The sequence below is a fragment of the Talpa occidentalis genome, unplaced genomic scaffold (genome assembly GCF_014898055.3).
Source record: "Talpa occidentalis isolate TD23 unplaced genomic scaffold, MPIMG_talOcc4v2.1 talOcc4.4, whole genome shotgun sequence".
NCBI lineage: Eukaryota > Metazoa > Chordata > Mammalia > Eulipotyphla > Talpidae > Talpa > Talpa occidentalis.
In genome coordinates, this window is record NW_023604295.1 from 113522966 (window position 1) to 113548784 (window position 25819).

General features: G+C 38.3%; 1 protein-coding gene across 2 annotated transcripts in view; it reads left to right on the forward strand.

The window, feature by feature from the left end:
• The window catches only part of KCNU1 (potassium calcium-activated channel subfamily U member 1), a 113879-nt gene that overhangs the window by 37733 nt on the left and 50327 nt on the right, over positions 1–25819 (forward strand). For both annotated transcript variants that reach the window (XM_054700878.1, XM_054700879.1), the window contains 6 exons: positions 2516–2668; positions 6093–6205; positions 6573–6641; positions 8385–8474; positions 8624–8724; positions 17681–17792. In XM_054700878.1, coding sequence (XP_054556853.1) covers positions 2516–2668; positions 6093–6205; positions 6573–6641; positions 8385–8474; positions 8624–8724; positions 17681–17792 — 638 coding nt within the window. The remainder of the gene's footprint in view (positions 1–2515; positions 2669–6092; positions 6206–6572; positions 6642–8384; positions 8475–8623; positions 8725–17680; positions 17793–25819) is intronic.

The window sequence follows — 25819 nt, forward strand, 5'->3', positions numbered from 1 at the left end:
TCAAACATGATCAGAAATGAGTGTGGACATCACAACTGATACCACAGAAATACAACGGATCATAAGACATTGCATGAGCAATTATATGTTAACAAGTTAGATATATATTCTAAAAATAAATGGATAAATTCCTAGAAACATACAATCTATCATCGTATAGAAAATATTAATTATTAATAAGTAACTTAGAAGTAATTTCTATTATTAGTAAGGACAATCAGTCATCAAAAATTTCAAAACATGAAAAATCCCATGTCCAAATGAACTTATACCATATACAGAAATTAACATTAGGTATTAATTTTAATGAATTAAAGTCTTGAATATTAGTCCTGAAACCATAAAACTCCTAGAAGAAAATAGAGTTGTAAGCATCCTGCTAGGGTCCTGCAGTTATTTTTTTTAAATTTAGCACCAAAATCAACAAAAGCAAAAATAAGCAAACGGGAATTCATCAAACTATAAGCTTTTACATAGAAAAGGAAGCCATCAAAGTAAAAAGGCAACCTATGAAATGGGGAAAACCTATTTGCAAATCATACATCTGATAATGTATTAAAATCTAAAAATATATAAAGAACTCATACAGCTCAAGGCTAAATAAAATTTGATTAAGAAATAGATGTATGGTCTGAATTGACATTATTTCAAAGAAGACATACAGATTGGCAACAGATATATGAAAAGGAGCTCAACATCACGAGTCATGAGGGAAATACAATTATTTTTTTAAAGATATATTTATTTATGCATAAAAGAACTGGGGTGTGGGCCAGAGTTGCAGGGGATGAAAAGCATTCACCAGAGACAGAGTGGAGAACAGAACAAGCAAATTGACTGAAATACACTGCTGAGGGGAGCATTGGGTGAGACAGGAGAGGTCAGCTGTGCTATATGTGGATTAGCTTCCTGGCTGGGAATGGAACTTGCGTTGGAGAAGCAGCCCATAGCTTCATAGTGCTGAGACTTAACCCTTTACACCACCAACAAGGTCCCGGGAAATGCACTTACAAACACAATGAGATTACCTTATACCTGTTAGAATGACTATTATCAAAAAATTAGGAAATAATAATGTTACAAGGATGTGGATAAAAGGGAACCCTATGCATTGCTCGTGGGAATGTAAATTAGTGCAAACAAAGTGGAAATTTTTATGACACATCCTCAAAATTATTTTAAAATTAGAACTACTCTATGCTTCATCAGTTTTACTCCTGGACATTTATTAGGGGAAAAAAAATGAAAACACTAACTTGAAAATAAGTCTGCACTGCCATGTTCATTGAAGCGTTATTTATAATAGCCAAGGCATGGGAATAGTCCTCAAATTTCATCAATGGATGAATGGATAAAGAAAATGTACACACACACACACACACATATACACACACACACCCCCCTGGAATATTACTCAGATATTCAGATATAAAAAGAATAACATCTTGCCATTTATAACAGCGTGGATGGACATTGACAAATTATGTTGAGTGAAATAAATCAGAAAAAGACAAATATCATATGGGCTTACTTATGTGTGAAATTAAACAGAACAAAACAAAACCTAACTCATAGATAACAGAACAGACTGATGGATTTCACAGGTAGAGGCTGAGGGTGGGGTGTGATTGATGAAGGCATAGGGGAAAATGGGTAAAGATGCAAAAGGTACAAACTTTTAGTTACAAAACAAATCATGGAGACCTAATGTATGGCATGGTCATTATTTTTTTATTTTTTTTTTTTTTTAATAGAGGCATGTTTCTTTCTTTCTTTCTTTTTTTTTTTTTTTTTTTTTGTTTATACATGCACTGGGTACAGTCAGAAGCGCGGGAGGGTGAGAGAATTCACCAGAGCCAGAGCAGAGAGCAGAGCAGGCAGAAGGACCGAAGTACACTGCTGAGGGGAGCAGCGGGCGGCAGGAGAGGTCTGCGCGCCATGTGGGACCCTCCTCCGGTGGCCGGGGAGCAGCCGGGGATCGAACCGGCGCCACAGAGGCTGTGGGCAGCTTCGCAACCCAGCGCTCAACCGCTGCGCCACCGGGGAGGCCCTGGCATGGTCATTATAGTTAACAGTACTCTATTGTATACTTGGAAGTTGCTAAGAGAATAGATCTCAAAAGTCCTCATCATAAGAAAAAAACTTAGAGCTACTGTGGTGATACTCATTAATTGCATTTATTATGGTGTTTTACAACATATGCAAATATTGAATCATAATATTGTATACTGACACTAATGTTATATTCAGCTTTGTCTTACTAAAAGCAAATACCAAAATAATAAAATTGTAAATTTGAGGTCAAATTAGACATATTGCAACTCAAGCAATTTTTTTTAAATGAAAGCAGCTGACCACTATCCACTTTTAAATGCTCATTTTTTTTGTTGTTATCACTTCAGTTGTCCTGGGTACAATAATGCTTTCAAGTAATGAGAGAAAGATATCCATCCAGAAAGAACTTTCTCAGAGTGTGTTTATTCCTAATGCATGACCTACTTTCTACCTGAAACAGATGTTTCTGCCAAAGATTCCCAGCTGGAACTGGACTGCTGGAGACAACATCATCTGCTTTGCTGAATTAAAGCTTGGATTTATTGCCCAAGGCTGTTTGGTGCCAGGATTGTGCACCTTTCTAACATCTTTATTTATTGAGCAAAGTGTAAAGGTAACCTTGTAAATTGATGTTGAATTTTGGCTTTATCCCTATGTCTTCATACATTAGGATCAGAAATAGGAAAATAAAAATAAAAAAAGCTAGAAGGCCCCAAGAAATAAGCTTTAACTTTTACTTAAGCTATGGAAGGGTTGAAAGAGCTAGTTTGAAGTCCCAGGCACTACATTGACCTTGGAGTTTTTCTCATTCTTGCCTAAGATATTTATCTGCAAAATAGAATTCTTAACTTCTTTCTACCTGCAGTCTATGATGTCATGAATTCGAATGTATTTATAAATATAGAGACACTTTCAGATATTGAAAGTAGATGTTTAAGTAAGGATTATAATATTTTGGAGAAATCATATACATATAAATTAATTACAAAATAATCAGCATAATAGTAAATAATTATACTCACCAAATAGAAACAACAGAGCTCTTTATAATTAAAATCTAATTTTCTAGGTTATTTTTGGGGAAATTTCATGCAATTTTAAATAGACCACATATTGAGTGCCTACAAAGTGTGCTGTATTTTTAATACATTATGCTTTTCCCCTCAATGGTATTTCAAGACTTGGTGATGGGTTAGTGGAGGTAACTAACATGATTGCATAGTAAGTTAGTAAGTAGCACAGCTAGGCTTACAGTTTGGTATCTACTCACAATCTCCCGTATCAGTTCCTTGATAGCTTTGTCGGAGACAAAATAAGTGACTGAAAGAAACTTGCACAAAGGTTTCCAAATGCATCTGGATGAAATGTCCAAGAAAAGGTGTTCTAACCCTCGTGGGACCAATTATCCCCTTGTCCAAAGCCTCTCCAGAAAGTGCTTTTATTTCCATTTAATGACAAGTCCACATCTCCCTTTCCTTTTTCTCTGTTTCCCTCTTGGCTTCTCTTTTGCACTTGATTTCCTCTGTTCAATAAATTAAAAATATGTGTACATCTTTTCCTGTTGCTTCACTGACACTATTAAGGAAAAGCAAAAGAGATGTTAACAGTAACAATTCTTTTATATTTATTTATATTTTACATCATTGTTCATTTTTGTACAATGTGTGCTGTCACCTTCCAGGTGTAGTTCCCATAAAATTCCCACCATCAATTCACCCATGCACCATCACCCTAGTCTTGTGCTCTCTCCTACCATCTTGATCCCTCTCCCTACTCTTCCCCTGCTGAATGTCTCTTATTTTAATTTTAATTTTATGTATTTATTAATTAATTTTATTTATGTATTAATTAATTATTATTTTCCCTGATCCCTTATTTGATTCCCCTATATTCCTCTTATAAATGAAACCATCCAATATTTTTCTTTTTCCTTCTGGCTTATTTCACTTCCAGCTCCTTCCATGTTGCTGAAAATGGCATGAGTTTACCATTTTGATTGCTGAGTAATATTCCATTGTATATATATACCACATCTTCTTGATCCAGCCATCTGTTTTGGGGCATTTGAGATTTCTTCTATGAATGTGGGGAGGTATCACATTCAGCTGAATAGGGACTGAGCCCTGATACCATCACAAGGAAAATGCTTTGATCTTCACTTAGTGGTGTGAAGATCACTCTGTATGGTCCTGGGAATGACTTGTAGGGAAATTGTCTTTGCCTCTGCTGTATGCTAGAAATATCTGTTGTGATGGCTGAGATTGTAATCTCCATTACTGGAGAAAATAAATGGAATGAGAATTCAATGTGAAGACTTCATCTTGTCTTTGAAATGTAGAAGTTACACATGTAAATCAGCCCTATTATGTTTCTCTCTCTCTCTTTTTTAATCTAAAGTTGTGAATCACTGAATATGGTCACCTGTCAGCAGTTATCACAAGATGCTTTTGAAATATAGTAACTGAGAATTGTGGCCACAATAAAACAATCTGGGAGACGGGCAGGGAATAAAAGACTGAAATTCACTTTCAGAAATCCTAAACTGGGAGGAGTCAGAGAAAGATGTTTTAAGCTTGTACTTTGCCCTGGTGCTTTAGGTTCTGTAACCGTATTGACTTAAGTTTAATGGCCAGAACGCCAGTGTCTTATGTCCCATTTTTCTTAGAATAGACACTTATTCTCTCAGTTTTCATGTCTATATAATGAGTTATTAATCTCATAAACTGATTTTTTCAAGTATCAAGTTAATATTTGTAAAATTTCTGAGTGTGCAGATTAAAATGCCTTGAATCAATGCCATGTGTTTTGAGTATATTGATTATAAGGTGAGAAATTATAATCCAAAAAAGCATTTCTAGTCGGTTTCAGGCACAGAGCACTGGCATAACTTAAACATAGATTATGTTTTGTCTTCCTGTTTCCTTTTCTCATCTTTTAAAAACTGACTCAGGAAGTCTTCTCCATCTCTATGGTTGTGATTTTTTTTTACCTTCTTTCAAAAACTGAAACATAAAATTTAGAACCCTAAAGTAATATGGCCTAAGGAGTGCAATAAACTGTCCACTGAGGTGAGCCCTCCTCAACAGAGATGGAGAAGAGCCAAGAGATTGAGCTGACTCAGGGTATGAGTGGAGGTACCTTGATTGTTTGAAATCTGTGGTCCTTTTTAGCAGGGAAGAAGATTTTTTGTTTGCTTGTTTTCCTTTTGTACTGTTTTTCTGAAACTACAATATGGTGTGCTGAGGAGTATTTCTAAAATAGTCTTTACTCTCCACAGCCACCATGTTTCAGGATCTATAAAAATTTCAGACTTTCATCTGAGATTCTGGGCTTTAAGGGCCTGTCCTACAATGTCAGAGCAGTATGGTGGTGATTCTTATGGCTGGGGGCAAGGTGTGGGCTGAGGAGAGAGTACAACATGCAGAACATAACATTCCAGGGGAATTTATGCAAATGACAGAAGTGAGTTACCCCGACTTGCTCAGGCTGCCTTTCGCCTCTTTGAGAGATACCCTCCTGCCTTCACACCTCCCATTTCTCTTAAAACCTGTTTTTCATTTTACATTTTCACTTCCATTGGTCAGAATGATTCTGATTTCATTTGATCTAATACTGAGCAGAAACCGTGAATATATTTTTTCTCCTTTGTGGCATATGGTTTGTAGGTAGAAAACTAATATGCTTAAAAACCAATCTTGAGTACCCAAATTTTGAGAGAAGCATTCTGACTGACTCAAAAACCAGTCTACTTTGCTGCCATTATTAGAAGAATTCTAATTTTCTTTCAGTCTTGAATGCCACCTGGGAAGACATTAAGTCATGATGCTTCCACTTCATTCTCAACTTTAGTGAAAATAGCTGAGATGTAGGTTAGAGTTTTAGTTCTTCTTTTGTCAGTTCTATAGTTAAATCCCGGGACAAATCCCTTCTTATGATGTAAGTGTGATGGGTACTGATTTGCTGCTTGTCAGAATATCCAGCTTGCATAGTATCATCCTCTATTTGATGCCAGTGAGCTCCACGGTTGTGTGTTTCAGGTCTCTCCTAGAGAACCATGGCAAAGTTATTTCATTGATAGCCTGAGGAACAAAATCCTGACTCAACGTCTCTCTGATGATTTTGTTGGAATGACTTTTGCTGAAGTTGCCCGGTAAGTTAAGAGAAATGATTCTCCTCATTTTTCATACAATGACATCTGTTTCAGCAGTGTTCATTGAGCGTCCACTACCATGTAGGCTCATGACACACACTGAAGGTGTAAGAATGAATAATTCTGAGTCACTACAATGTAGAAGTTTACAGTTTGGTGGGACAGTTTCTTTTCTGTCCCAGGTGAGTCACTTGGGTCTGAGTGGCTTCAAGGTGGAGTCACTTACAAGTGAAAATGGAACATAGGGGAAACCTCTCCTTTGCTGAGGTGCTGGTGTTTTAGAGGCACCAGGTACACAATGTTATCATGTGAACTAGCTCCTATCTTGCTCCCAGTCCTCACAACTGCTACTTGTCTTTCTTCCCAGGCTCTGCTTTGTGAAGATGCACCTAATGCTGATAGCCATCGAACACAAGTCCATGTTTCCCAACTACTGGTACCAATGAGGCTTTAAATCTCTTTCTTTTTTGTGAAAAGTATCTTTTTCATTAAGACTTTTCCCAAAACACAGCTATTACTAAGATTTTTGCTACTTATTGAGAGTCTTCCCAGTGGGCACACAGGCTGTTGTGGCATATTTAGAATCATCTCTAATGATTTGAGTTGGAATCTGATGATTGGGGTCAGAATGGTTTCCCTAGTGAGTAGACAGGAGCTTTGCCTTTCTCCTCATAGTGCTCATGATCAGGGGAGAGAAGAAATGGTCGCTTTTTTAAATGTTTTCTCTTAATATAGCATAGATCTTGCAAGCCTTACCCATGAAACAATACTATGAGTTAGAATTATTTGTGATAAAAATGTTCCCGTAAACTCCAGCCTTAGATGTAAAATCTGTGAAATGGGTACTTGGCCTACTGTGCAAAGTCGGCTATTGATAGGGTAAATAAAAGAAAGTGCTAACATTATCAGGCCATCACCATTTCCTAAGAGCCCATATTAGAGAATATGAGGAGTAAGAGAAGTTGTCATGTAATAAAAATAATTTTAAAAAATCCAGATGAAAGAAAGAGAACCACCTACAATGACAGAAATAAAAGATGCTGAGAAATAAGAAAAAATGAATTTTAAATGGGACAGGGAACACAAAAGGCTATTATGTCAACATACGTGTTCTTTAGTGGAAAACTAACTTGAATTAAATTATAATCAACAGACTGAACTCTGATCCTGATTATGATTTGCTAGCCCTATGGCCTTGGAGAAGTGTTCATCATCTTTAAAATAAGGATGTTGTGTAAATTAATTCCTAAGACCCCTGCCAACCCTAAAATATGACATTATCAGGAATCCTAGAATTAATAGGCAATTTTTAATGATATCAGATAGACTACAAATAAATGATGTTATATGAAAAATTGTACAGAGAGAAGATCTGTCTAAGTAGAGAGGATATAGAAGGTGTCTGGGCAAAGAAAACACTGGGGTTCTATTTTTTTTAAAGATTTATTTATTTATGCATACAACAACTGGGGTATAAGCCAGAGGTGCTGGGGGTGAGAGGATTCAACCAGAGACAGTGAATTCACCAGTAGAGCAGCTCTACTGAAATACACTGCTGAAGGGAGTAGCAGGTGAGATAGGAGAGGTCAGCTGTACCATGTGGGTTGCTCCGTGGCCAGCTGGGGATGGAACTCTTGCTGCAGTGGCTGGTGATAACTTGATAGCACTGTCTTTAACCCCTGCACCACCAGGGCGGTCCAAGAGGTTCTAATCAAAGCAAGTCATCAAGTAGAGAGAATAACAAATAGTGTTGTCTGATGAACTAAATTCTTCTCAACAGTCCTTCCATGCTCAAGAATATCTCAAAGTCTGGACATATGCACAGATGGCCTTTCTGCTGAAAACAAGGCAGGATAAAAAGGATGAAAGTTTGAGTTTCAGTCTGGTTCAAAAATTGATCAAGTTTTAATCCAGAAAAGAACTTGTCCACAGCTCAACCGAGTATGCAGCTCAGCAATTGTGTTATAATCGGACTCCCCTCAGTATATTTGCACAATCAAATAATTAAATGTAGTCAAATTCACATTTTCTGCTGTGTTGGGCAGTGATGGGAGATGATAATTCCTACTAACTCTGCAACAGAGAGAATCCATTCTGGATGTAATAACAGAATTTAGTACCAAATATTGCCACCAAAATCAGCAGGAAAAATGACTGTGTTTTTATTTTCTGTCCCCAGTCGCCTGATACTAAATCCGTCTACACAAATTAGAGTGGGTAAGAACACATTAGGGTTCTTTATTGCTGAATCTTCAAAAGATGTCAAAAGGTAATTTTTTTTTCCTGTGGCTACGTTGGAGTTGGGGAGGAGGAGAGGGAATCCCTAAAGCCAAAGCAACTTCACAGCAGGCAGACTGAGTGCTGTGCTCCCTAGTTAGGTCTCACGTCAGTTATCCTTGATTTGCTTTCACTGTCCAGAGCCTTCTTTTACTGTGCCACCTGTCACAATGATGTGCACACCCCTGAGCTAATTGGAAGATGTAGCTGCAAAAGCAAGACCCCCCGCTCACATGCCCAAGGTAAGTACACTTTATATCTGGCTGTCCTCAGCCTCACTTCCAGGAAAGTGGGAGAGGAAAGGGGAGAGTCTTTCCATCTCTTAAAAGACAGTACCCAATACCATGAACTGGCAGAGAAGTGAGAGACATTTCCCCACTGGGCATGCAAGACCTCAAAATCAGTCTTTTAGAGCTTGGAAAAAAAAAAACTTACTGTTGGGTATAGCATACAAGGCTCCTTTCAAGAGCAGAACCCTTGATTGCCCTGGGGCAATAGGTATATATCATGAGGTATGACCGAAAAGGCTGGGCCCTTAACTGATGTACTTTGTGTCCCAAGGACTGATCAGTGAAATGCCTGGTTAATAAGATTGGAGTCATGAGTGGGGGTCAGGAGTATATCAGCAGACTTGCCCTCCCTAAAGCCCTAAATCTGGTTTTCAGTTTGACCCACCCATTTCTCTGTCAATAAAAAGGCCAGGGTCAGGCGCTTCAGGAACATCCTGCATCCTACAGCCTGCTCGACGACTCCTGTTTCTTTTCTCCATCAGGCGGTGTTGCTGACGCAAAGCTTATGACTTACCTAGTTCAACTCCATCACAGGTCAGGGCAAATAAGTTCCAAAACATATTCAGTAATGTTGTCCAAAGTCACAGGGGCCAGTTAGAGGCACCAACTCAATCCCAGGCATGCTGCCTTTCAGCCCGTTATTTTTCATGAAATGATACACTAGGTGTATATGGAAGGGAGGTGGGAGCTGAGCCTCCTTTAGGAGTCCAGGTGCTCTCATTGTTTTAATAACAGCTTTATTTAATAATTCAAATTCCATGATATAAAAGCCATATCCATATACAGTATACACAATTCAGGGGTGTAGGGGCAGGAACGACACTGAGTAGGTTTTCTTATCCAGCAGACCGGGTCAAGGAGGAGTCAGAGTCCTCAGTGGCTTTTGCAGGTCTTTTATTTAGATTTACCAGGCATATGGCAGGCAGGGGTGCTGGGGGGCCAGGAGGCTGGCAGGCCTCCCAGCCCTCAGCAAATCCTCACTCTATCTGGGCTCTCTCTGGCTTTCTCTCTGCTTCTCTTCTTCTTCTCTCGGCTTCTGCTGGCGTCCCTGTGACGCCGCCCTTATAAACTAAGTCTCTCAGCCCAGGTGTACCCACTTCAAGTGCCCGCCATCAGGCATGCATTCAGGACCACAGGGTTCCCTCATCTATCCTAATGGGGGGAGGGCAGAAAAGCCTGACACTTTTTACCTTACCTTACAAGGGGGTTTTAGTGTGTAAATAGATTTTGCACAACCACTGCAATAATCAATTTTAAAACATGTCCTGTACTTAAAAAAAGAAAAAACAAACTTGATATCTAATAGCAATCATTTCCCATTCTCTTCTATCCACACCTTGTCAACCAGTCATCTTCTCCAGGTCTGTAGATTTACCTGTTCTGGATTTCATAGAGAGTCATACAATACGTGGCTGTGTTGTATCTTGTATTGATACTTCATTTCTTTTTTATGGCTGAGTAATATTGTATAGATAAATATCATTTTGTTTATCCATTCATCTGTTTATGGACATGTAGACCATAGGATGCACTGGATATTTTTGCTAATGAGTATTGCTACACAGATATCTGGGTTCCTACTTTATTTGTAAATTTGTACCCAGAATTAGAAGTGCTAAATCAAATATTAAATCAATGTTTAATTTTTTAAGGAACCACCAAATTGCTTTCCATAGCAATTATACCACTTTGCCTTCCCACCAACAATACCCAAGTGTTCCAAATTATTTACATCCTATCAACACTCCTTTTCCTCTTTTTCTCTTTTTATAGCAATAGCCATCCTTATGGGTGAAAATTTGTGTCTCATTGTGTTTTTATTTTAATTTTCCTGGTGTCTAATAAGGTTAAATACTTTTTCATAAAGATCATATTCCTCATTTGTATCTTCTTTGAAGAAATGCCCATTCAGGTCATTTGTGTATTTTAAAATTAGGTTTCTTTCCATTATTGATTGTATAAGGTCTTTTACAGTAAAGGTATCATGTCATAGCACATGGCATTATAGTATTAATAAAATAGCATGGATTAATGCAATAGCCATGTATACCTGTAAACATAGTATGCTGTAGAGGCAGGAATGACCACAGTGCAGGTTTTCTAATCCAGCAGACCGGGTAAAGGAAGAGTCAGAGTCCTCAGTAGCTTTTACAGGTCTTTTATTTACATTTACCAGGCATATGGCAGGCAGGGGTGCTGGGGGGCCAGGAGGCTGGCAGGCCTCCCAATCCCCAGCAAGTCTTCACTCTATCTGGGCTCTCCGACCTTCTCTGCTTCTTTGCTTCTCTCTTGGCTTCTCTTTCGGCTCTGTTCCTTCTTGGCTTCTGCTGACGTCCCTGTGACGCCGCCCTTAAAAGCCCAGTCTCAGCCCAGGTGAATCCCATCTACCTATGCCCACACCCTACTCCAGGTGCCCACCATCAGGCATGCATTCAGGACCTCAAGGATCCATCATCTATCCTGATGGCGGGAGGGCAGAAAAGCCTGACATTTTCTTTACCCTACATATGCAAAAAGTGAATTACACATACATTCATGCTCTGATGTTGATTGTCTTGCAAAACAAAAGGGTTTTATAAGAATGAAGAATCATTCCCTTATTTAGCTGACTAGTGTAGTTTTACCACAAATGAGTTAAGACAGGAACTTGTTCTAGTGTAAGTCTGAGAAAGTTTTTGTATGAGAAAGGCCTACTTTCATATTTGCAGATAAGCCATATTTTACCCACTTCTTTGATAAGTATTTGGTAATATCTAAGGAATAAATCAGTACGACTTTTCAATTTACAATCTAATGTTTTAGTTTCAATGTATTTACCACATTCCTCAGACTTTCATTCTTCCCATAATAGAGTCATTTCTTCTTTCTGCCCCTACTGATCCTCAATCACCGTTGATTAAAGCTGAAGTCTGTCTCTCATTATCTAGGAGAACCTTACTTATCTAGTACTGAGATTCTTTAAAAGGCCAGTAGCTGTTCTTGACCACAATTTGCCAGATGGTGGCAGCAGAGTACCATGAAATACTCAAGGGTCTGGTACTAGGGAGTCGATGTATGTGAATTTGAAACTGGAGAATTAGTTCTAGCCAAAATGTGTCTAAGGGGACATCACCGGATAATGGGACTTCTTGGTCTTATAAGTGTAGAAGTCATAATAATATTTGGAATTGCTTCCAGAGAATTAGCTTTCAAAAAGACCTTGAGATTACCAATCAGTGACATAATAGAAAACACACTGACTTTCAATTAGTACAAACCTCAGGTTGACTATTCACATTTCCAAAGCCAGATGAAGGGTATTTCCAGTCAAATAATTATCCCCTTCTAATAATTATCTCTTTGTTGGGATTATTAAATTTAATTGTTCCCACCAGTTTCTTTCTTTGGTGTGCTTAATGAGAGTTCAGAAAAATGAATTTTTTTGACCACAACTATGGTACCAATTCTCTAGGGTTTAGGGAAGGCACATTAACTCTTAGGGTCTCAGTGTCATCGTTTCCAAAGCAGGCAGTCCTCATCACCTCTGAGGCCGTTTTCATTTTAATATCGTGTGATTTGTAAACTGTCTACCTTTAATTACTTCCGTTTTTCTGAATTAGAACCACAACAAGAGGTTCCTTACATTCATAAAATAATATAATATAGAGACGTAGTATAGTCTTTGCCTTGCTACTGCTTACTGAAAAATTCTGTCTCCTACATATGCAGTTCACTCCCTGTTATTTCACCGCTGGAATCTCTTACTGCCACGGTTTTAGAACAGAGACCCATATGCAGGGCAGGGAGAAGCACTAGAGAATCTTTGTATTAATGGGATGGAGGAAGTGAACAATATGAAATTAGACTGTTAGGAAAATTGTGTCCAAATTCCCCTCTTCTGTAATCCCTGACAACATCCCTAATCCCACATTAAAGTATTACTTTTTTTAATAAATTATTTTATTTGATGTAATTATTACATCATTTTTCATTTTTGCATAATGTATGCATTATTTTGGTTATATTCCCCATACAATTCCACCCCCTTTTTCTGACACTAATCCCTCTTCTCCTCCCCCCGCCCCCCGCTATAGTGTGTCTCTGGTCTATAGTTGCTTGTTGATTTTGGTTTTTACTTTATTGCAATTAGTCTTTTTCCTGGTCCCTTATTTAGGTTTTCTAAATTCCTGCTATGAGTGAGACAATCTGGTATTTTTCTTTTTCTTTCTGGCTTATTTCGCTGAGCATGATCCCTTCTAGCTCCATCCCTGTTGCTGCAAATTGCATGAGTTTATCTTTTTTGATTGCTGAGTAATATTCCGTTGTGCATATATACCACATCTTCTTGATCCAGTCATCTATTTTTGGGCATTTGGGTTGTTACTTTTTGTGGTGCAGTCACATCTAAAGGAGAGGGGACTTGCAAAAAGGAAATTGAAAAGGTGTGAAAGGCATTAGGGACGGGGAGAAAAGATAAGAAAGAAATGGTTTAAAAAGGTAAACCAAACCTGAATTTATCCTACTTCAGAGTTTGCTTTAGGTTTGATGCTCAGTCTTTTTTCTAAGCCTCTAAAACTAATTGACCTCTTTAATAAAGGAGTCACCCCAATCAATGTTCCTTAGGGAGAACAAACCCAGAGGTTGAATATAAGCTACCCTAATGGATCTACTAGCTTGACTGCCTAACTTGGATTGGCTGTGAAGGCCTCAGCACTCACCAAGGGTCTTTGTAGGAGAGACAGTAGAAAATGTTACCACATGACTTGGGGTGGGGTCAGGATCTGCAGGCCCAGAGAATCAGAATAAAAAGATAAGCAACTTGGTGTTAAGTCCATAAAAACCAATCACAAATATCTTGTATTCCTGTCATTGTAACAGCTGATATCATTCTTCTCATCCTACATTTGACTGGGGCTCCATTTTCTTCAGTCCTTAGCATCCATCACCAGCTCTTACCCTCTTTATTTCCAATCCTGTTGACTGCAATAGCTTCCTACCTTGTTGCTCTTGATCTAGCCTCTTCATGCTAACCCATGCCATCTTTCATTGCTATAGAGATTTTCTTGAAAAAAAGTTCTGATATATAAATAAAGCTCTGAATATTTACAGAAATTTACAAACAGGGATACAGGTAAGCCCTACTTTTGTAAGAGCAAGTCATTGGCTTCATCTGTTGTCCTGCTGTATCTTCATCTTCTAAGAGCAGTGGTTCTTTCCTGGAACACTTAATATCACTTTTCAGGAGTGTCACAATGGTTAGTAAGTACTAAATTTTGTAAGTAATTGCAGCAAATTAGCTATTTAGTAAGTTGGAATAGATTCAGAGTTATACAAATAATACAGGAATAGTTTTCACTCATTTGAACTATGATTAAAATTTCTTAAGGAAGTTAGAGGGAATAGAACTATTGTTATCCATATGGAAATTCCATGTATTAGGAATATATATATATATATATATATTTAAAAGATCTGGGTTTTTTTTAAAGATTTATTTATTTATTTATACAAGAACTGGGGTACAGGCCAGATGCGTGGGAGGGTGAGAGGATTCACCAGAGACAGAGCAGAGAACAGGACAGGCAGACCGATGAAATACTCTGCTGAGGGGAGCAGCGGACGCAAAAGGAGAGGTCTGCCGAGCCATATGGGACCTTCACCTGCCTGCGGATCGAAACCAGCACTGCAGAGGCTGCAGACAGCTTCACAGCGCTGCGCTCAACCACCTATGCCACCAGGGGAGGCCCTATGAGGAATATCTTAACATGTGGTTCTCTCATGTATGCAAGGAAAGGAAAATGTTTGCCCATAGCTTCAAGAAAATGACTTATTAAAAAAGAAATATAATTAAAATGTTGGCCATGGATAGAAGGCCTTTAATTTTTTTTTCAGTCATTCACATGTTTTATATGCCATATCTTCTTTTGATGTATAGTGCTTTACTTGGAAACATCTATATCCATAGAGAAATCATAGTAAGCCATGGCAAGACATTAACATAAGCATACACAGTTTGTTTAGGGTGTTATATAACAATCCATTCTATTTTTCTAAAATATAAAAAACTAGTGCTTGTAGACTGTCAGCTGTAAATAGAATAAATAAACAAAGTAATCAAACTGTTTCATAATAAAATCAGAGACACTCTATTTGCTAATCTACAACTTGGAGAGATAGGACTTTATCTTCCTATTTTTATTATATTCTTTGCTTTTTCTCCAAATGTTGGAAGCAGCACAGTAACTAGGGTAAGTGCACCAAGGGTTTGCTGCATGTTCACTACTCCCCGATCTACACCCTGGAATAGAAAACACATCTACATTTTGAGGGGAGATCAGTCATTAGGAATACAGAATTTAGAGTTGGAAGGGACCAAAAGGGATCTTAGTTCATCTCTGAGCTTCAAGCAGCCAACACACAGCCAGAGAGACCTCACCAGTCCTTACAGGATGCTCTTCCCCTGACCACACCCTACAATCATGTACACACTTCATAAGAAAGCTTATGAAATTATACAATTCATTAATTTGCTTTCATAAGAGTTTTTCTTAAGAGTGACACAAAGGAAGACTCACAGTTTCTTCAAGAGGCTCATACACCACACGCATCTTTCCCACTTAACTCCTTCCCCCTCCCACCCCCCACCCCCCTTTTTTTTTCTCAATGCCTGGCAAATGTTGTTGGCTAAAAAGTTAGGTTTTGAGATGGCAGAGACTTCCCAAAATGCCCATTGTTCCAGGCCAGTTTGGGCATGTTGTCTTTTCCATTCTATTAATGGCTTCTATTACCTGTAAGAAACCAGCTAGACTTTAAAGATTGACAGTTGGTAACACACTAGTTCTCACTCAGGCTTTTCTTTAGAAGTTCTCTTCTAAAGCCATTTCCCCCAGGGCAAAATGTAATCACGGAAATAAGGAAACATCCCTCAACCTGAAAAGCCCCCATCAAACAGTTTGCAAGTGAAGGCTTTGCAGATTACATGAAGGGGGCAGTCTTATTCCAAACCTGCCTCTTACACACCTGTGTGATGTAGTTACTGCTGATTTAAGCCAACAAATCACATATCCAAAGAATGCTCCCCTTCTTCCAGTTGATATTTTCTATGGATTAGAAGTGGTTTGAAAGAATTACATCAAGGGGCCTCCCTGGTGGTGAAAGGGGTTAAGCACAGCACTGTGAAGCTGTCCTCAGCCTCTGCAGCAGGAGTTTGATCCCCACCATCCAGGGAGCTACCCACACAGCACAGCAGACCTCTCATGTCTCATCCGCTGCTCCCCTCAGCAGTGTATTTCAGTCTGCCTGCCTGTTCTGTTCCCCACTCTGCCTCTGGTGACTCCTTTCACCTCCCACACCTCTGGCCTGTACCCCAGTTCTGGTATGCATAAATAAACCTTTAAAAAATACCGGATGGTCTCACTCATAGCAGGAATCTAGAAAACCTAAATAACGGACCAGGAAAAAGAATAACTATCATAAAGAAAAAATCAAAATCAACAAACAACTATGAACCAGAGGCACACTATGAGGTGGGGGGCTGGGAAAGGAAGGAATGGGGTCAAAATAAGGGGGGTGCAATTGTATGGGAAATATAAAAATAAAATAATAAATAAATAAATAAATTAAAAAAAATTCAAAATGTATTAAAGATTTGGAATAAGACCTGTAGCCATAAAATATCAATTGAATTAAAAAATAAACAACTATCACTTAAAAAAATGAGTTACATCAAAGAAAGAGGGATATCAATATTTTTGTGGCTGCGTCTGTCTGCCATTGTCCAAAACATGATATATGTGGGTTTAAAAGCTTGTCCCACATGAACTCCCTATTCTGAGTTGTCAGTGCATCTTCAATTGACACAGGAAGAAAAGGTCATGTCTCTTCTTTCTACGTGGGTGGGCTGGGCAGGAGGAGTAGCTGTGATGGTGACTCTGACTCTCTCCATCTCCTTGATGACGTCTCAGACAATCTCCCATTTTTTTAATCACCCAGCAATCAAGTTCATGCAAACAGGTAATGCAGGGTCCTTGAAGAGTACAAAGGAAGCATTGGACTTCCAAAACACTTTTCAGAATTTTTTTTTATCATAATAACAAGTGCCAATTCTTATTGACCAACAACGACTTTCTTGTCCAGTGTGTTGAAAGGATTCCTAGGTTGACCCTGGGTTCTGGACTAAAACAGCATGACTGAGTACCAACCTATAGGCACAGGAGGAAGTAATAACTGGTGTCAGTTTTTTCCATCTCAAAGAGACTTCACCTTGCTCTTTCAATCTATTAAATTTAATAATTCTTGCATTTGTTTTCATAGTCACCCATTGAAGCCCCAGTATTATCCAGTCCCAGAGTTATTCCCATTTTGCTGATAAGTACATTTATTTTTTATTTCCAGGTTGGAAATTAACAAATATTTTGAGACATAATTCATGTAAGATCAAGATTCTTCTAAAGTTAGGATTTGTAATGAATCCTTGAAGGAAAATTAAAGAGACAGTGACTAAAGAGCATGCATAGCACCTGCAGAAGAGAGAAGGGAACTTGTATAGTGATCCTTTTCTTAGAGTCCCATAGTGATTCTAGATCCTGCCTGCAGAACAAAGGCTCCCCAAAATACCACACTCTTGAGTGAGAGAGGAGAAATGATGAGTTGGAAAGGTGCAAAGTGAATTCAATACTTTATTTTAAGTATGGCATATGGTATCAATATCCTCACAATCATTTTTCACCCACTTTCTAACTCTGTAAAGGAAATGAAAGCATTTTCCAAAATGCAGCCTCTTACATCTGGTCTGTAGCGGAACATCTCTGGTCTCTCCCTAGTCAAGAATCTGAAAACGTCTCAGCTAATAAGAATGATCCAAAAAAAAAAAAAAATCCCCCATCAAGAGATATTTTGCCAGATCAGTAAGATTGTTTTGCTTTTGCAGGGACAGTGGTGGTAAGGAAAAATTTGAAGGATTTCTTCAGTGATACACTAAAACACCAATTTTTTCAAAGGAGAATTACAACCATGTTTAGCAACATGAGCCTTGTCGCCAGGTAAGTCCCCTATCATTTTCTGAGAACCTCTGGGCAAAAAAAAAAAAAAAAAAAAAATATATATATATATATATATATATATATATACACACACACATACACATACACATACACATATATATGTGTGTGTATATATGTATATTTTGTATATGTGTATATATATATATATATATATATATACATAAACCAAAATATTTCCTTTTTCAGTTTCTATCCTAATAAACGGAATTGTTCTTTACCACTATGGATCCATTTCTACTTCTACCAATATCATTACATTACACAAATATACCTCCCCTCCAATATCATACTGATGATAATCAAAGATTATATACCCAATTTTCTTTCAGATCACCTTTTGGTATTATACATGTGTGTAGTTATATGTGTATGTTGTGTTGATGTTAGTTCCATGTGTTACAAAAACATCATTGAAATTTGAAAATTGTTTTGAGAGTATAAACACAATATGTGTGATAACACATAAACTGCTCCAAGCACGTTTATGGTTTCATTTATTCTTTCCCATGTCTTCTCTGCCATAATGGAAGATTGGCAAGTCATGGATAATCAAAAGTCACAGGAAAATCCTTAAATATAATTTACCCATTCAGTTTCACTGAATTTAACCACTATTTTTTAGAACAGCTATAAAAACAAAATAATTTGGTTTATTGGGATGTTCCCCATTCAGCAGGCATCTAGAAGGTGAATTGATCCTAATGGTCTGGTCCACTCTGAGACCGGGACTATCAGCCTTATATCTGGCTGAAGGGCCCCTAAGGATGCTTTAAAAGTCCCCACTGATGGTCAAAGACAGTGATAGTTACCCATTCAGATCATCTCTGCAGATGATGCTTAATTCATTTGTACCTCTTAATGCAAAAGAAAAGTATGTTCAGATGAACGTCAGAACTTAAAATCTAATGTCATACTGCTGACTAGACAGCGGTATGTGCTTCGATAGAGAAGTGTTATCTGGGGTGAATTTCTGTGGTGTTTCATCAATGGTGTTGGTCAGCTCAGTTGATTTAGTATAGTGTTAATAGGATCAATGAAAAATCTTGCTGCCATTTAATACTAGAGAATAGGGTGTGTTTGTGTTTTTGTTTTGTTTATTTATTTATTATAGGAGAAAGATAGCTCTGGTTAGTGAATTGGCAAACATTTGTCTTGGAAAGCAAGGAGTGGTAAAATAAACTAGATGACTTAATAGAGACAAGCAGACATTATCGGGGAAAAATATAGAATTTGTGGTATGTGCTATTTGTGATTCTTTTTTGGTATATTAATAGTATTATACTCATGTACCAAAAACAGTATAAGATTTTTACATTGTTTTGCTGACAATGGGCTTGATGCTTTTAAAGATGTAATCTTCAGACCACCAGCGGGTTTTCTGGTAACTTGAATCCTCAGTACTTGAAAGTACAGACAACCCTAACTTCCACAGAAGTTATAGTCCAATATTTCATTTAAACCCTGGTGTCTTTCTTTGCTTATAGATTAAACAATGTTATAAAAAGCAGTTAGGTTCTCAGACTAGAACATAAAAATCTATTTAATAGATAGTAGTTAAATATGTATTTTGTTGAATAAATAAACAAACATTAGTTCTATTTGCCTGAGTTCTGTTTCCTTAAGTCAAAGGATCTGTAATATGAAGGAAAGAAGACAGTCCTTTTTCCTTTTTCCTAAAGTTAGATCTATGCAAAATTTAAGATAGATAAATAAAAAGAAAATAAAGAAGTAAAAAATAAAAGTGCATCTCAACCATCCTGGAGGCCCTTTGCCCCAACTTCCAATTTCTTTAATGTGGCCACCCTATTTTGGGTGAGCTTAGTCCTTACCCAAATTACAGAACCTTAGTTCTATAATTATCTACTATTCTCTACCTCTTCTCTATAAAAACTCACTTCTTCAAGAAACCAATCTTAAGTTTAGATACAACCAATTCATACTATCTTGTAACTGATCAATAACACAACAGCCAGACTAAATCATTCAGTATTTTAAAAAGCAAGTGTTTTTAAACTTAATGAGATATTGATAGACATCAAACCAATGAAACAAGGAGAGACATGCATTTCCAATCAGCATATGATAGATCTGGGTCAGGAGAGAAAAAAAACATTTGTAATAAAAAAGATTTGCCTTCTTTGGGCATTGCTCAAAATCCTCCCTCTGTGTCTATTCAATTCTCCTCATATAGACTATATTGAAATCTAAATACTTTCCAACATAACTTCCTTTCCCACATTATCTTTGTTAATACCTATATTTTTAAGATCATATTTATCACATCAGCTTTATCTTCATACTCTCCCTCCTTTTAGTGACATGAGAGATCATGAATAGCATTTCTTCTCTTTCTAAATGCACATGCAGGCTGTAGTTCTCAAAGATCAAGTTGCACACAAATGCCAGTCCTGAGCATTGCCCCATAGCAGTCATGGGACCCAGATCACCATCCTCTTTAGTCTTTAAACTTCAGTTTTCAAGGCCTTCCTGGTGGCACAGACAGTTGAGCACCACGCTGTGAAGCTGTCCGCAGCCTCTGCAGCGAAGGTTTGATCTCAGCGAGAATCCCACATGGTGAAGCAGACCTTTCCTGTCTTGCCCACGGTCCCCTCAGCAGTGTCTTTGGTCCGTCTGCCTGTTCTGCTCCCCACTCTGTCTCTGGTGAATCCTCTCACCCTCCCGCACATCTGGCCTCTACCCCGGTTCTTGTATAAATAAATAAATCTTTAAAAAATAATAAAATAAAAATTAAAAAAAAATAAACTTCAGTTTTCACATCTACAAATTGCAATAGTGTTAGAACCTAAGTAATAGGAACGCTGTGAGGACTGAATGAGATAAAATGGATTAAGTTGTTGTGTAGGGCCTAACACATGGTAAAAACTGTACAAGGGAAAAGTGATTGATGTTGCTCTGTCCCCCCATCCCACTCTGCCATCTTTCCCCTGGTTTTTAGATTTCTATGCTTTTGCTATCAGTTTCTTTCATCTTCAGGAGAAGATACACAGTTCAAGACCTCCCAAAATTTCAATCACTCTCTGCTGCCCACTAGCCATAGACCATCAACAGTAGGGTTTTCAGTTAAGATCTATAGCACTAGAAGCTCCCACTTGTATGGTCACTTTATACATCCAATTCTGCATAGAGCTTATCAATCTTCCTCTACACTACTTTGTTCCCTGGCGGTTCCAGCTCCTTTCTTTCCCCAGCACTTCCAGCACAGTCAATCCCAGGGATGTCTTCAGTTTCTGAGCAAACTACATTTCATCCAAAAGGTCTGCCAGGGCATCCTCTGCCAAGCCAGAAGTTTGTTGGTATAAATGGTACAATGACCATAAGTGGTAGTAAAATCTTTCCAAGTGGGAAAAGTGTTTCTCTCCTGGCACACCCACTCCCAGCACCATTGGATTTATGCCCAGTCATGGCTCCTAACACCTCTGTTCCTGTGGCCTCTCACTGTCAGATTCCAGCCTGAAAGTTGCCCACCATACTCACCACCCACTGTTCTCATAGGAAAGGAAACTGGAGCCTTCCTTTTTAGCTCAGTTTTGCACATCTTACTGAATTCTGTACCCCAGATGCTCCAGCAAGAGCAGGCTGCCTTTCAGCCTCAGCGAGGTCTGTATTCCTACTGGGGCCAACTTCCAGGGTCTTCCAGGGTCAGAACATTGAATATAAAACACTGTAGGTGGTTCTTCTCACTCCACAGTCCATCTGAGATTTCTGCAGAAAATGATCATATGAGATTATCTGAGCAGGCACTTTTTGCTTTTTTTCCTAGTAAGCTTTTCAAACAACTTTCTCTCTAGACAAACACAGGATTTTCTAACTGAGTCCAGTATATTCCATACCTATTAAATAAAAAATGTGTTTTTGTTATGGCAGAATTCCATCAGGGAAGCAGGCATCACTCAGAGAAGAGGGGGGAGGCTCTTCATTTACACCGGCAGGTTTTATACTGGCAGGCCCAGAGGGATCTTTCTCCAAAGTCTGAGCCCCAAGCAACTAGATTACAAAGTATTTATTGACTAAAGCAAGGGATACAGTCATGTATCCCTTGCATGAATCAGGGTGTGTGTGGCCTTGAGGGTCCTTATCAGTTGTTCCCTCAAACTTTGAGTCTACAGGCTATGTCCCAACTTTAGCTAATCAACAGGTCAGCCTGCCATTGTCCACTTCACTTTGATTCTTGCAATCCTGTATACTTATGGAGTATGTTCATACCGTGGCATTTCAAATCATGTTCTAAAAATCCACATCTAATTAACTGATACCACATTGCCAGCATATTATCTTCCAGAATTACCTTTCTTCAAGAATCCAAGTGACACTTTTGTTCCCAGTCCTATGATTTCTTGCCTGAGATTCCACTAAAGACACCTTTAATTGGTGAAGGCATCCTCACTTCAGATGGTGTTATTTGGATACATAGGAATCACTAGCAAGGGTGCATGTCCGCTATGGAACTTAATAAGCATCTTCATCAAGTCGCATACAAAGACTAAAGAGAACAGTTAAGACTTACTTATGTATCTAAAAATAGTCGTAGGTACAGGGGTAGGAATAGAAACAATATTTTTAAGTACAGTGAATCTGCATCCCAAAGACAGTAGAAGAATGACATAAAAATTTGAAAAGAATAAGTAAATACTTCCCTTTCAACCCTGCAAATACTGCTTTTCTAGTTCTCGGCTTGCACTTATAGGCAGAAACCAGATTTCTGAGAAGCAATGTGCCACAACTGGAACAAAGTACCATATCTAGGGGATAATTCATCAAGCATGTATTGAATAAATTAGCTCATTAGATTAACAAACAACGTTTTACTCTTACTACTTAAATAGAGATGGCAAAATAGCTTCAGACTTCATAAAAGCAGTCCAGAAAGGCCATAGGTGAAAAATCCCACAGATCTGTTCCTTTGCTCTTGCCTTCCGCATCCTGCCTGCTTGACTCACTGAAAAGATGGTAATGAAGGAATGAAGGTGGGACAAAGGCTCTTTTAGAACTCTTTGTGAATCTATGGGCAGGTCTTAAGAAAAAATGAAGTAAGGTTCTCCTAGGATTTGTAGCTATGGAAATTTCCATTGCTTTAGTGGGGTGGTAAGATGAAGAGGCACTCCCCGTAACACGGAAATAAAATATACAAGGTGACAGCAGATCATTTTCTGAGTGTACATGTACATTTGCATTAAGTAATTAGTATTTTACTAATTTACATGTTTTCATTCCCATTCATAATCTTCTCAAAGGCAGGGATGAGACCTTGTCTGTTTAGGTCATATATAAAAGACCGACCAGACAAGACAAGGTGAGCATTATGGGAAGCTTAGTCACTGTTTCTAAGTAAAGTTCTATTCCGGGACTAAGGATGTGACTTATATAGCTTCTAGAAAATAAAATACCAAGTAGGCATTTGTCACAGTTTTCATCCTGTATTCTTACCCTCTGTTTGATACCCCAACATCATCTTTCACAAGCGCCCCCAACCTCATCTATTACTCTCTCCATTAACAACTACTATTTGAACCATTATTTGCAAAAAAGCAGAAGTTTAAGATATTAATCCTTTCAGGACTTGCTTTTCTTTCATCAGGGATCAAGGACTTCAACTGTGAAACAAAGCCTTCCTGGGGAACTTCAGGCATCAACCAGAAAAGGGGGCATGATTGTAGGCAGCATCATTAAGGGATTATAGGTGCAACTAAAACTACACCCCAAACCCTATTGTGTGCTAGGGCATGTTAGTTTTTAGATTGCCCCAAGAGTGACAAAGGAGCAGACCATCCAGTCCTATAATGCCTACGACTTAAGTGCAGGGGTTAGGGGAGATGAGGGCCTGTTAGAGGGAGATGCTGCTGAGGTGGACTGTCGAGGATCAGATCTCAGTTCTATGACATCCATACTGGGTGATCATGAGCAAGTCACCTACTCTCCTGTGGGTCAGGTCCCTCCTCTGTAAAGCTATTGGCACTAACCTCTTAGGACTGAAAAGATTCTTGGCAAAGTTCCTAGCAGAGAGTAAGCACTCAATAAATGTTAGCAATTGCCAAAACAGAAAACTGGATCGTCCCACAAATTAATTGAATGCATGATCTGGACACTCATCTCAGAGCAGCTTTCTGATAAAATCTTATTCACATACTAATATATGTTAGCACCAAAGTATGAGTAATAAACACAGAGTCTTAGGGATTAACGCCATTTTAACTTCATTGGAGTGAGGGCAAAGCTGCAGCAGAATTCACCTCTAGTGATGACATTAAAGGAGAGCCCCATTCCAGTCTCCCCAAGAAGTAATATGGTCTCTGCCTGATAAGGATGATTATTAGTTTTAGCACTTTCTCTGGACTTGAGAATATGACTTTCTACCCTTTGTGAGACCCCACAGCTTTGAGAGTGAAAGTCAAAGACAGGGCCAAAATCATCCTCAACTCAGCATGAAATTCAAGGATATTTACCCAGCTTTCATACAATTATTTATAACTTCTCATCCAAACTTGCTAAGAACAAGTACATGTTTGAGTCTGTAACAGAAAGAGAAACTCTTTGTCTTGTCAAGAGAGAGTTAAGGAGATGCGTCTTGACAAATGCTTCTCCTCCTCACTCTGGATACCACTTTGCTTCCCTCTGAATTCAGCTCTGTTCTACAGCTGGTTGGTGAAGGTAAACACGAGGCAGGCAAAACTTGAGGGTTGCTGGGTAGCTTTGAACCTCAGTAGCTGTCTTCAGCACATGTGCAGCGAGCAGGACAATAAAATATTGTTCATTGCTTCTACCCCACAACCAATTAGGTCAGCTGTAAATATTAGAATTGCTTGGTAAACATGCTGGAAGATTGTGCTGACTTGTTAATATAAGTGAAAATGTAATTAGATTTATAACACGTTTTTTTTTTTCCAAACCATAATTTACAACAACAGAAGAAAAAAATCTCTTGCAACCTGCTGAAATATCATTATTAAAATGCACATGAAAAGTCAATTATGCCAGAGGGAGGTATTTAAGAGAAGTGAGTTTCTATACCCTGGGATTACACCATGGGGATTACATATTTCTTATTTATTTTTTTTCCCTGAGATCTTTGCTGCTGCCAAATGAAAAGGAACAGATATTTTACTTATTTCACTCTGAAATATTGCTGCAGATAGTGCTAAAAAGTAAAGTAAATAACCTGGCTCCCTGGAAACCTACTTTGTTCTCCTCAGAGCCCCAGGAAAAGCCGGGTTGTCACCATTCTTTTTTATTTACAAGCCCGTCTCTCTTTAAGCAATAGTCATATTCTTTAAAATGTGGAAAATCAAGTGTATATTTTTTCTAAATGAGTAGATCATTATATAATTCTATACAGAATCCTTATGTCAAGATAAGAAGTAAACCCTTGTTTTTGTTTTAAAACCTGCAGTTTCCTCTACTCCCAGATCATATTATGAGCATGTACCAAGGAGCCGTGCCTTCACACATGATGGTATAGGCACCACGATGCCACCACACATGATGGTATAGGCACCATGATGCCACCACACAAGATGGTACAGGCACCACCACTTTTCCAGGTTGGGCCAGGAAACACAGGCTCCTGTGCTCTGGGCTGGGCTTTCTTTATGCTGGATTTACTGAGTGTCAGGCGAGGAAGCTCCACGCCTCTTTTAGAGGCTGCAATTTCTAATCTCAGATACCAGTTTTAACCCAGAAGATTTCTGCTTCTCTGCTTTCTGGAAAGTGTGGGTATTATTATACTTCATCTGCATTTAAGGTACCAGTGGGGAAAAGCTACTTTAAAAAAAATCATGAAGCAATTTATAAGTTGAGAGAAGCTGTCTTTTTTCACTCTCAAGCTTCTCCTAAAATGTTCAGATTAGATAATGGAAGAAATTTTTAATACATATTTCTTGGATTTCTAGTACATATATCATGGATAAATTACTCTGTGGGGAAAGATTCTAGTATTGCTATATAAGGATCAATCAAAATAAATCACATAGCTGTTCATATATATATATATA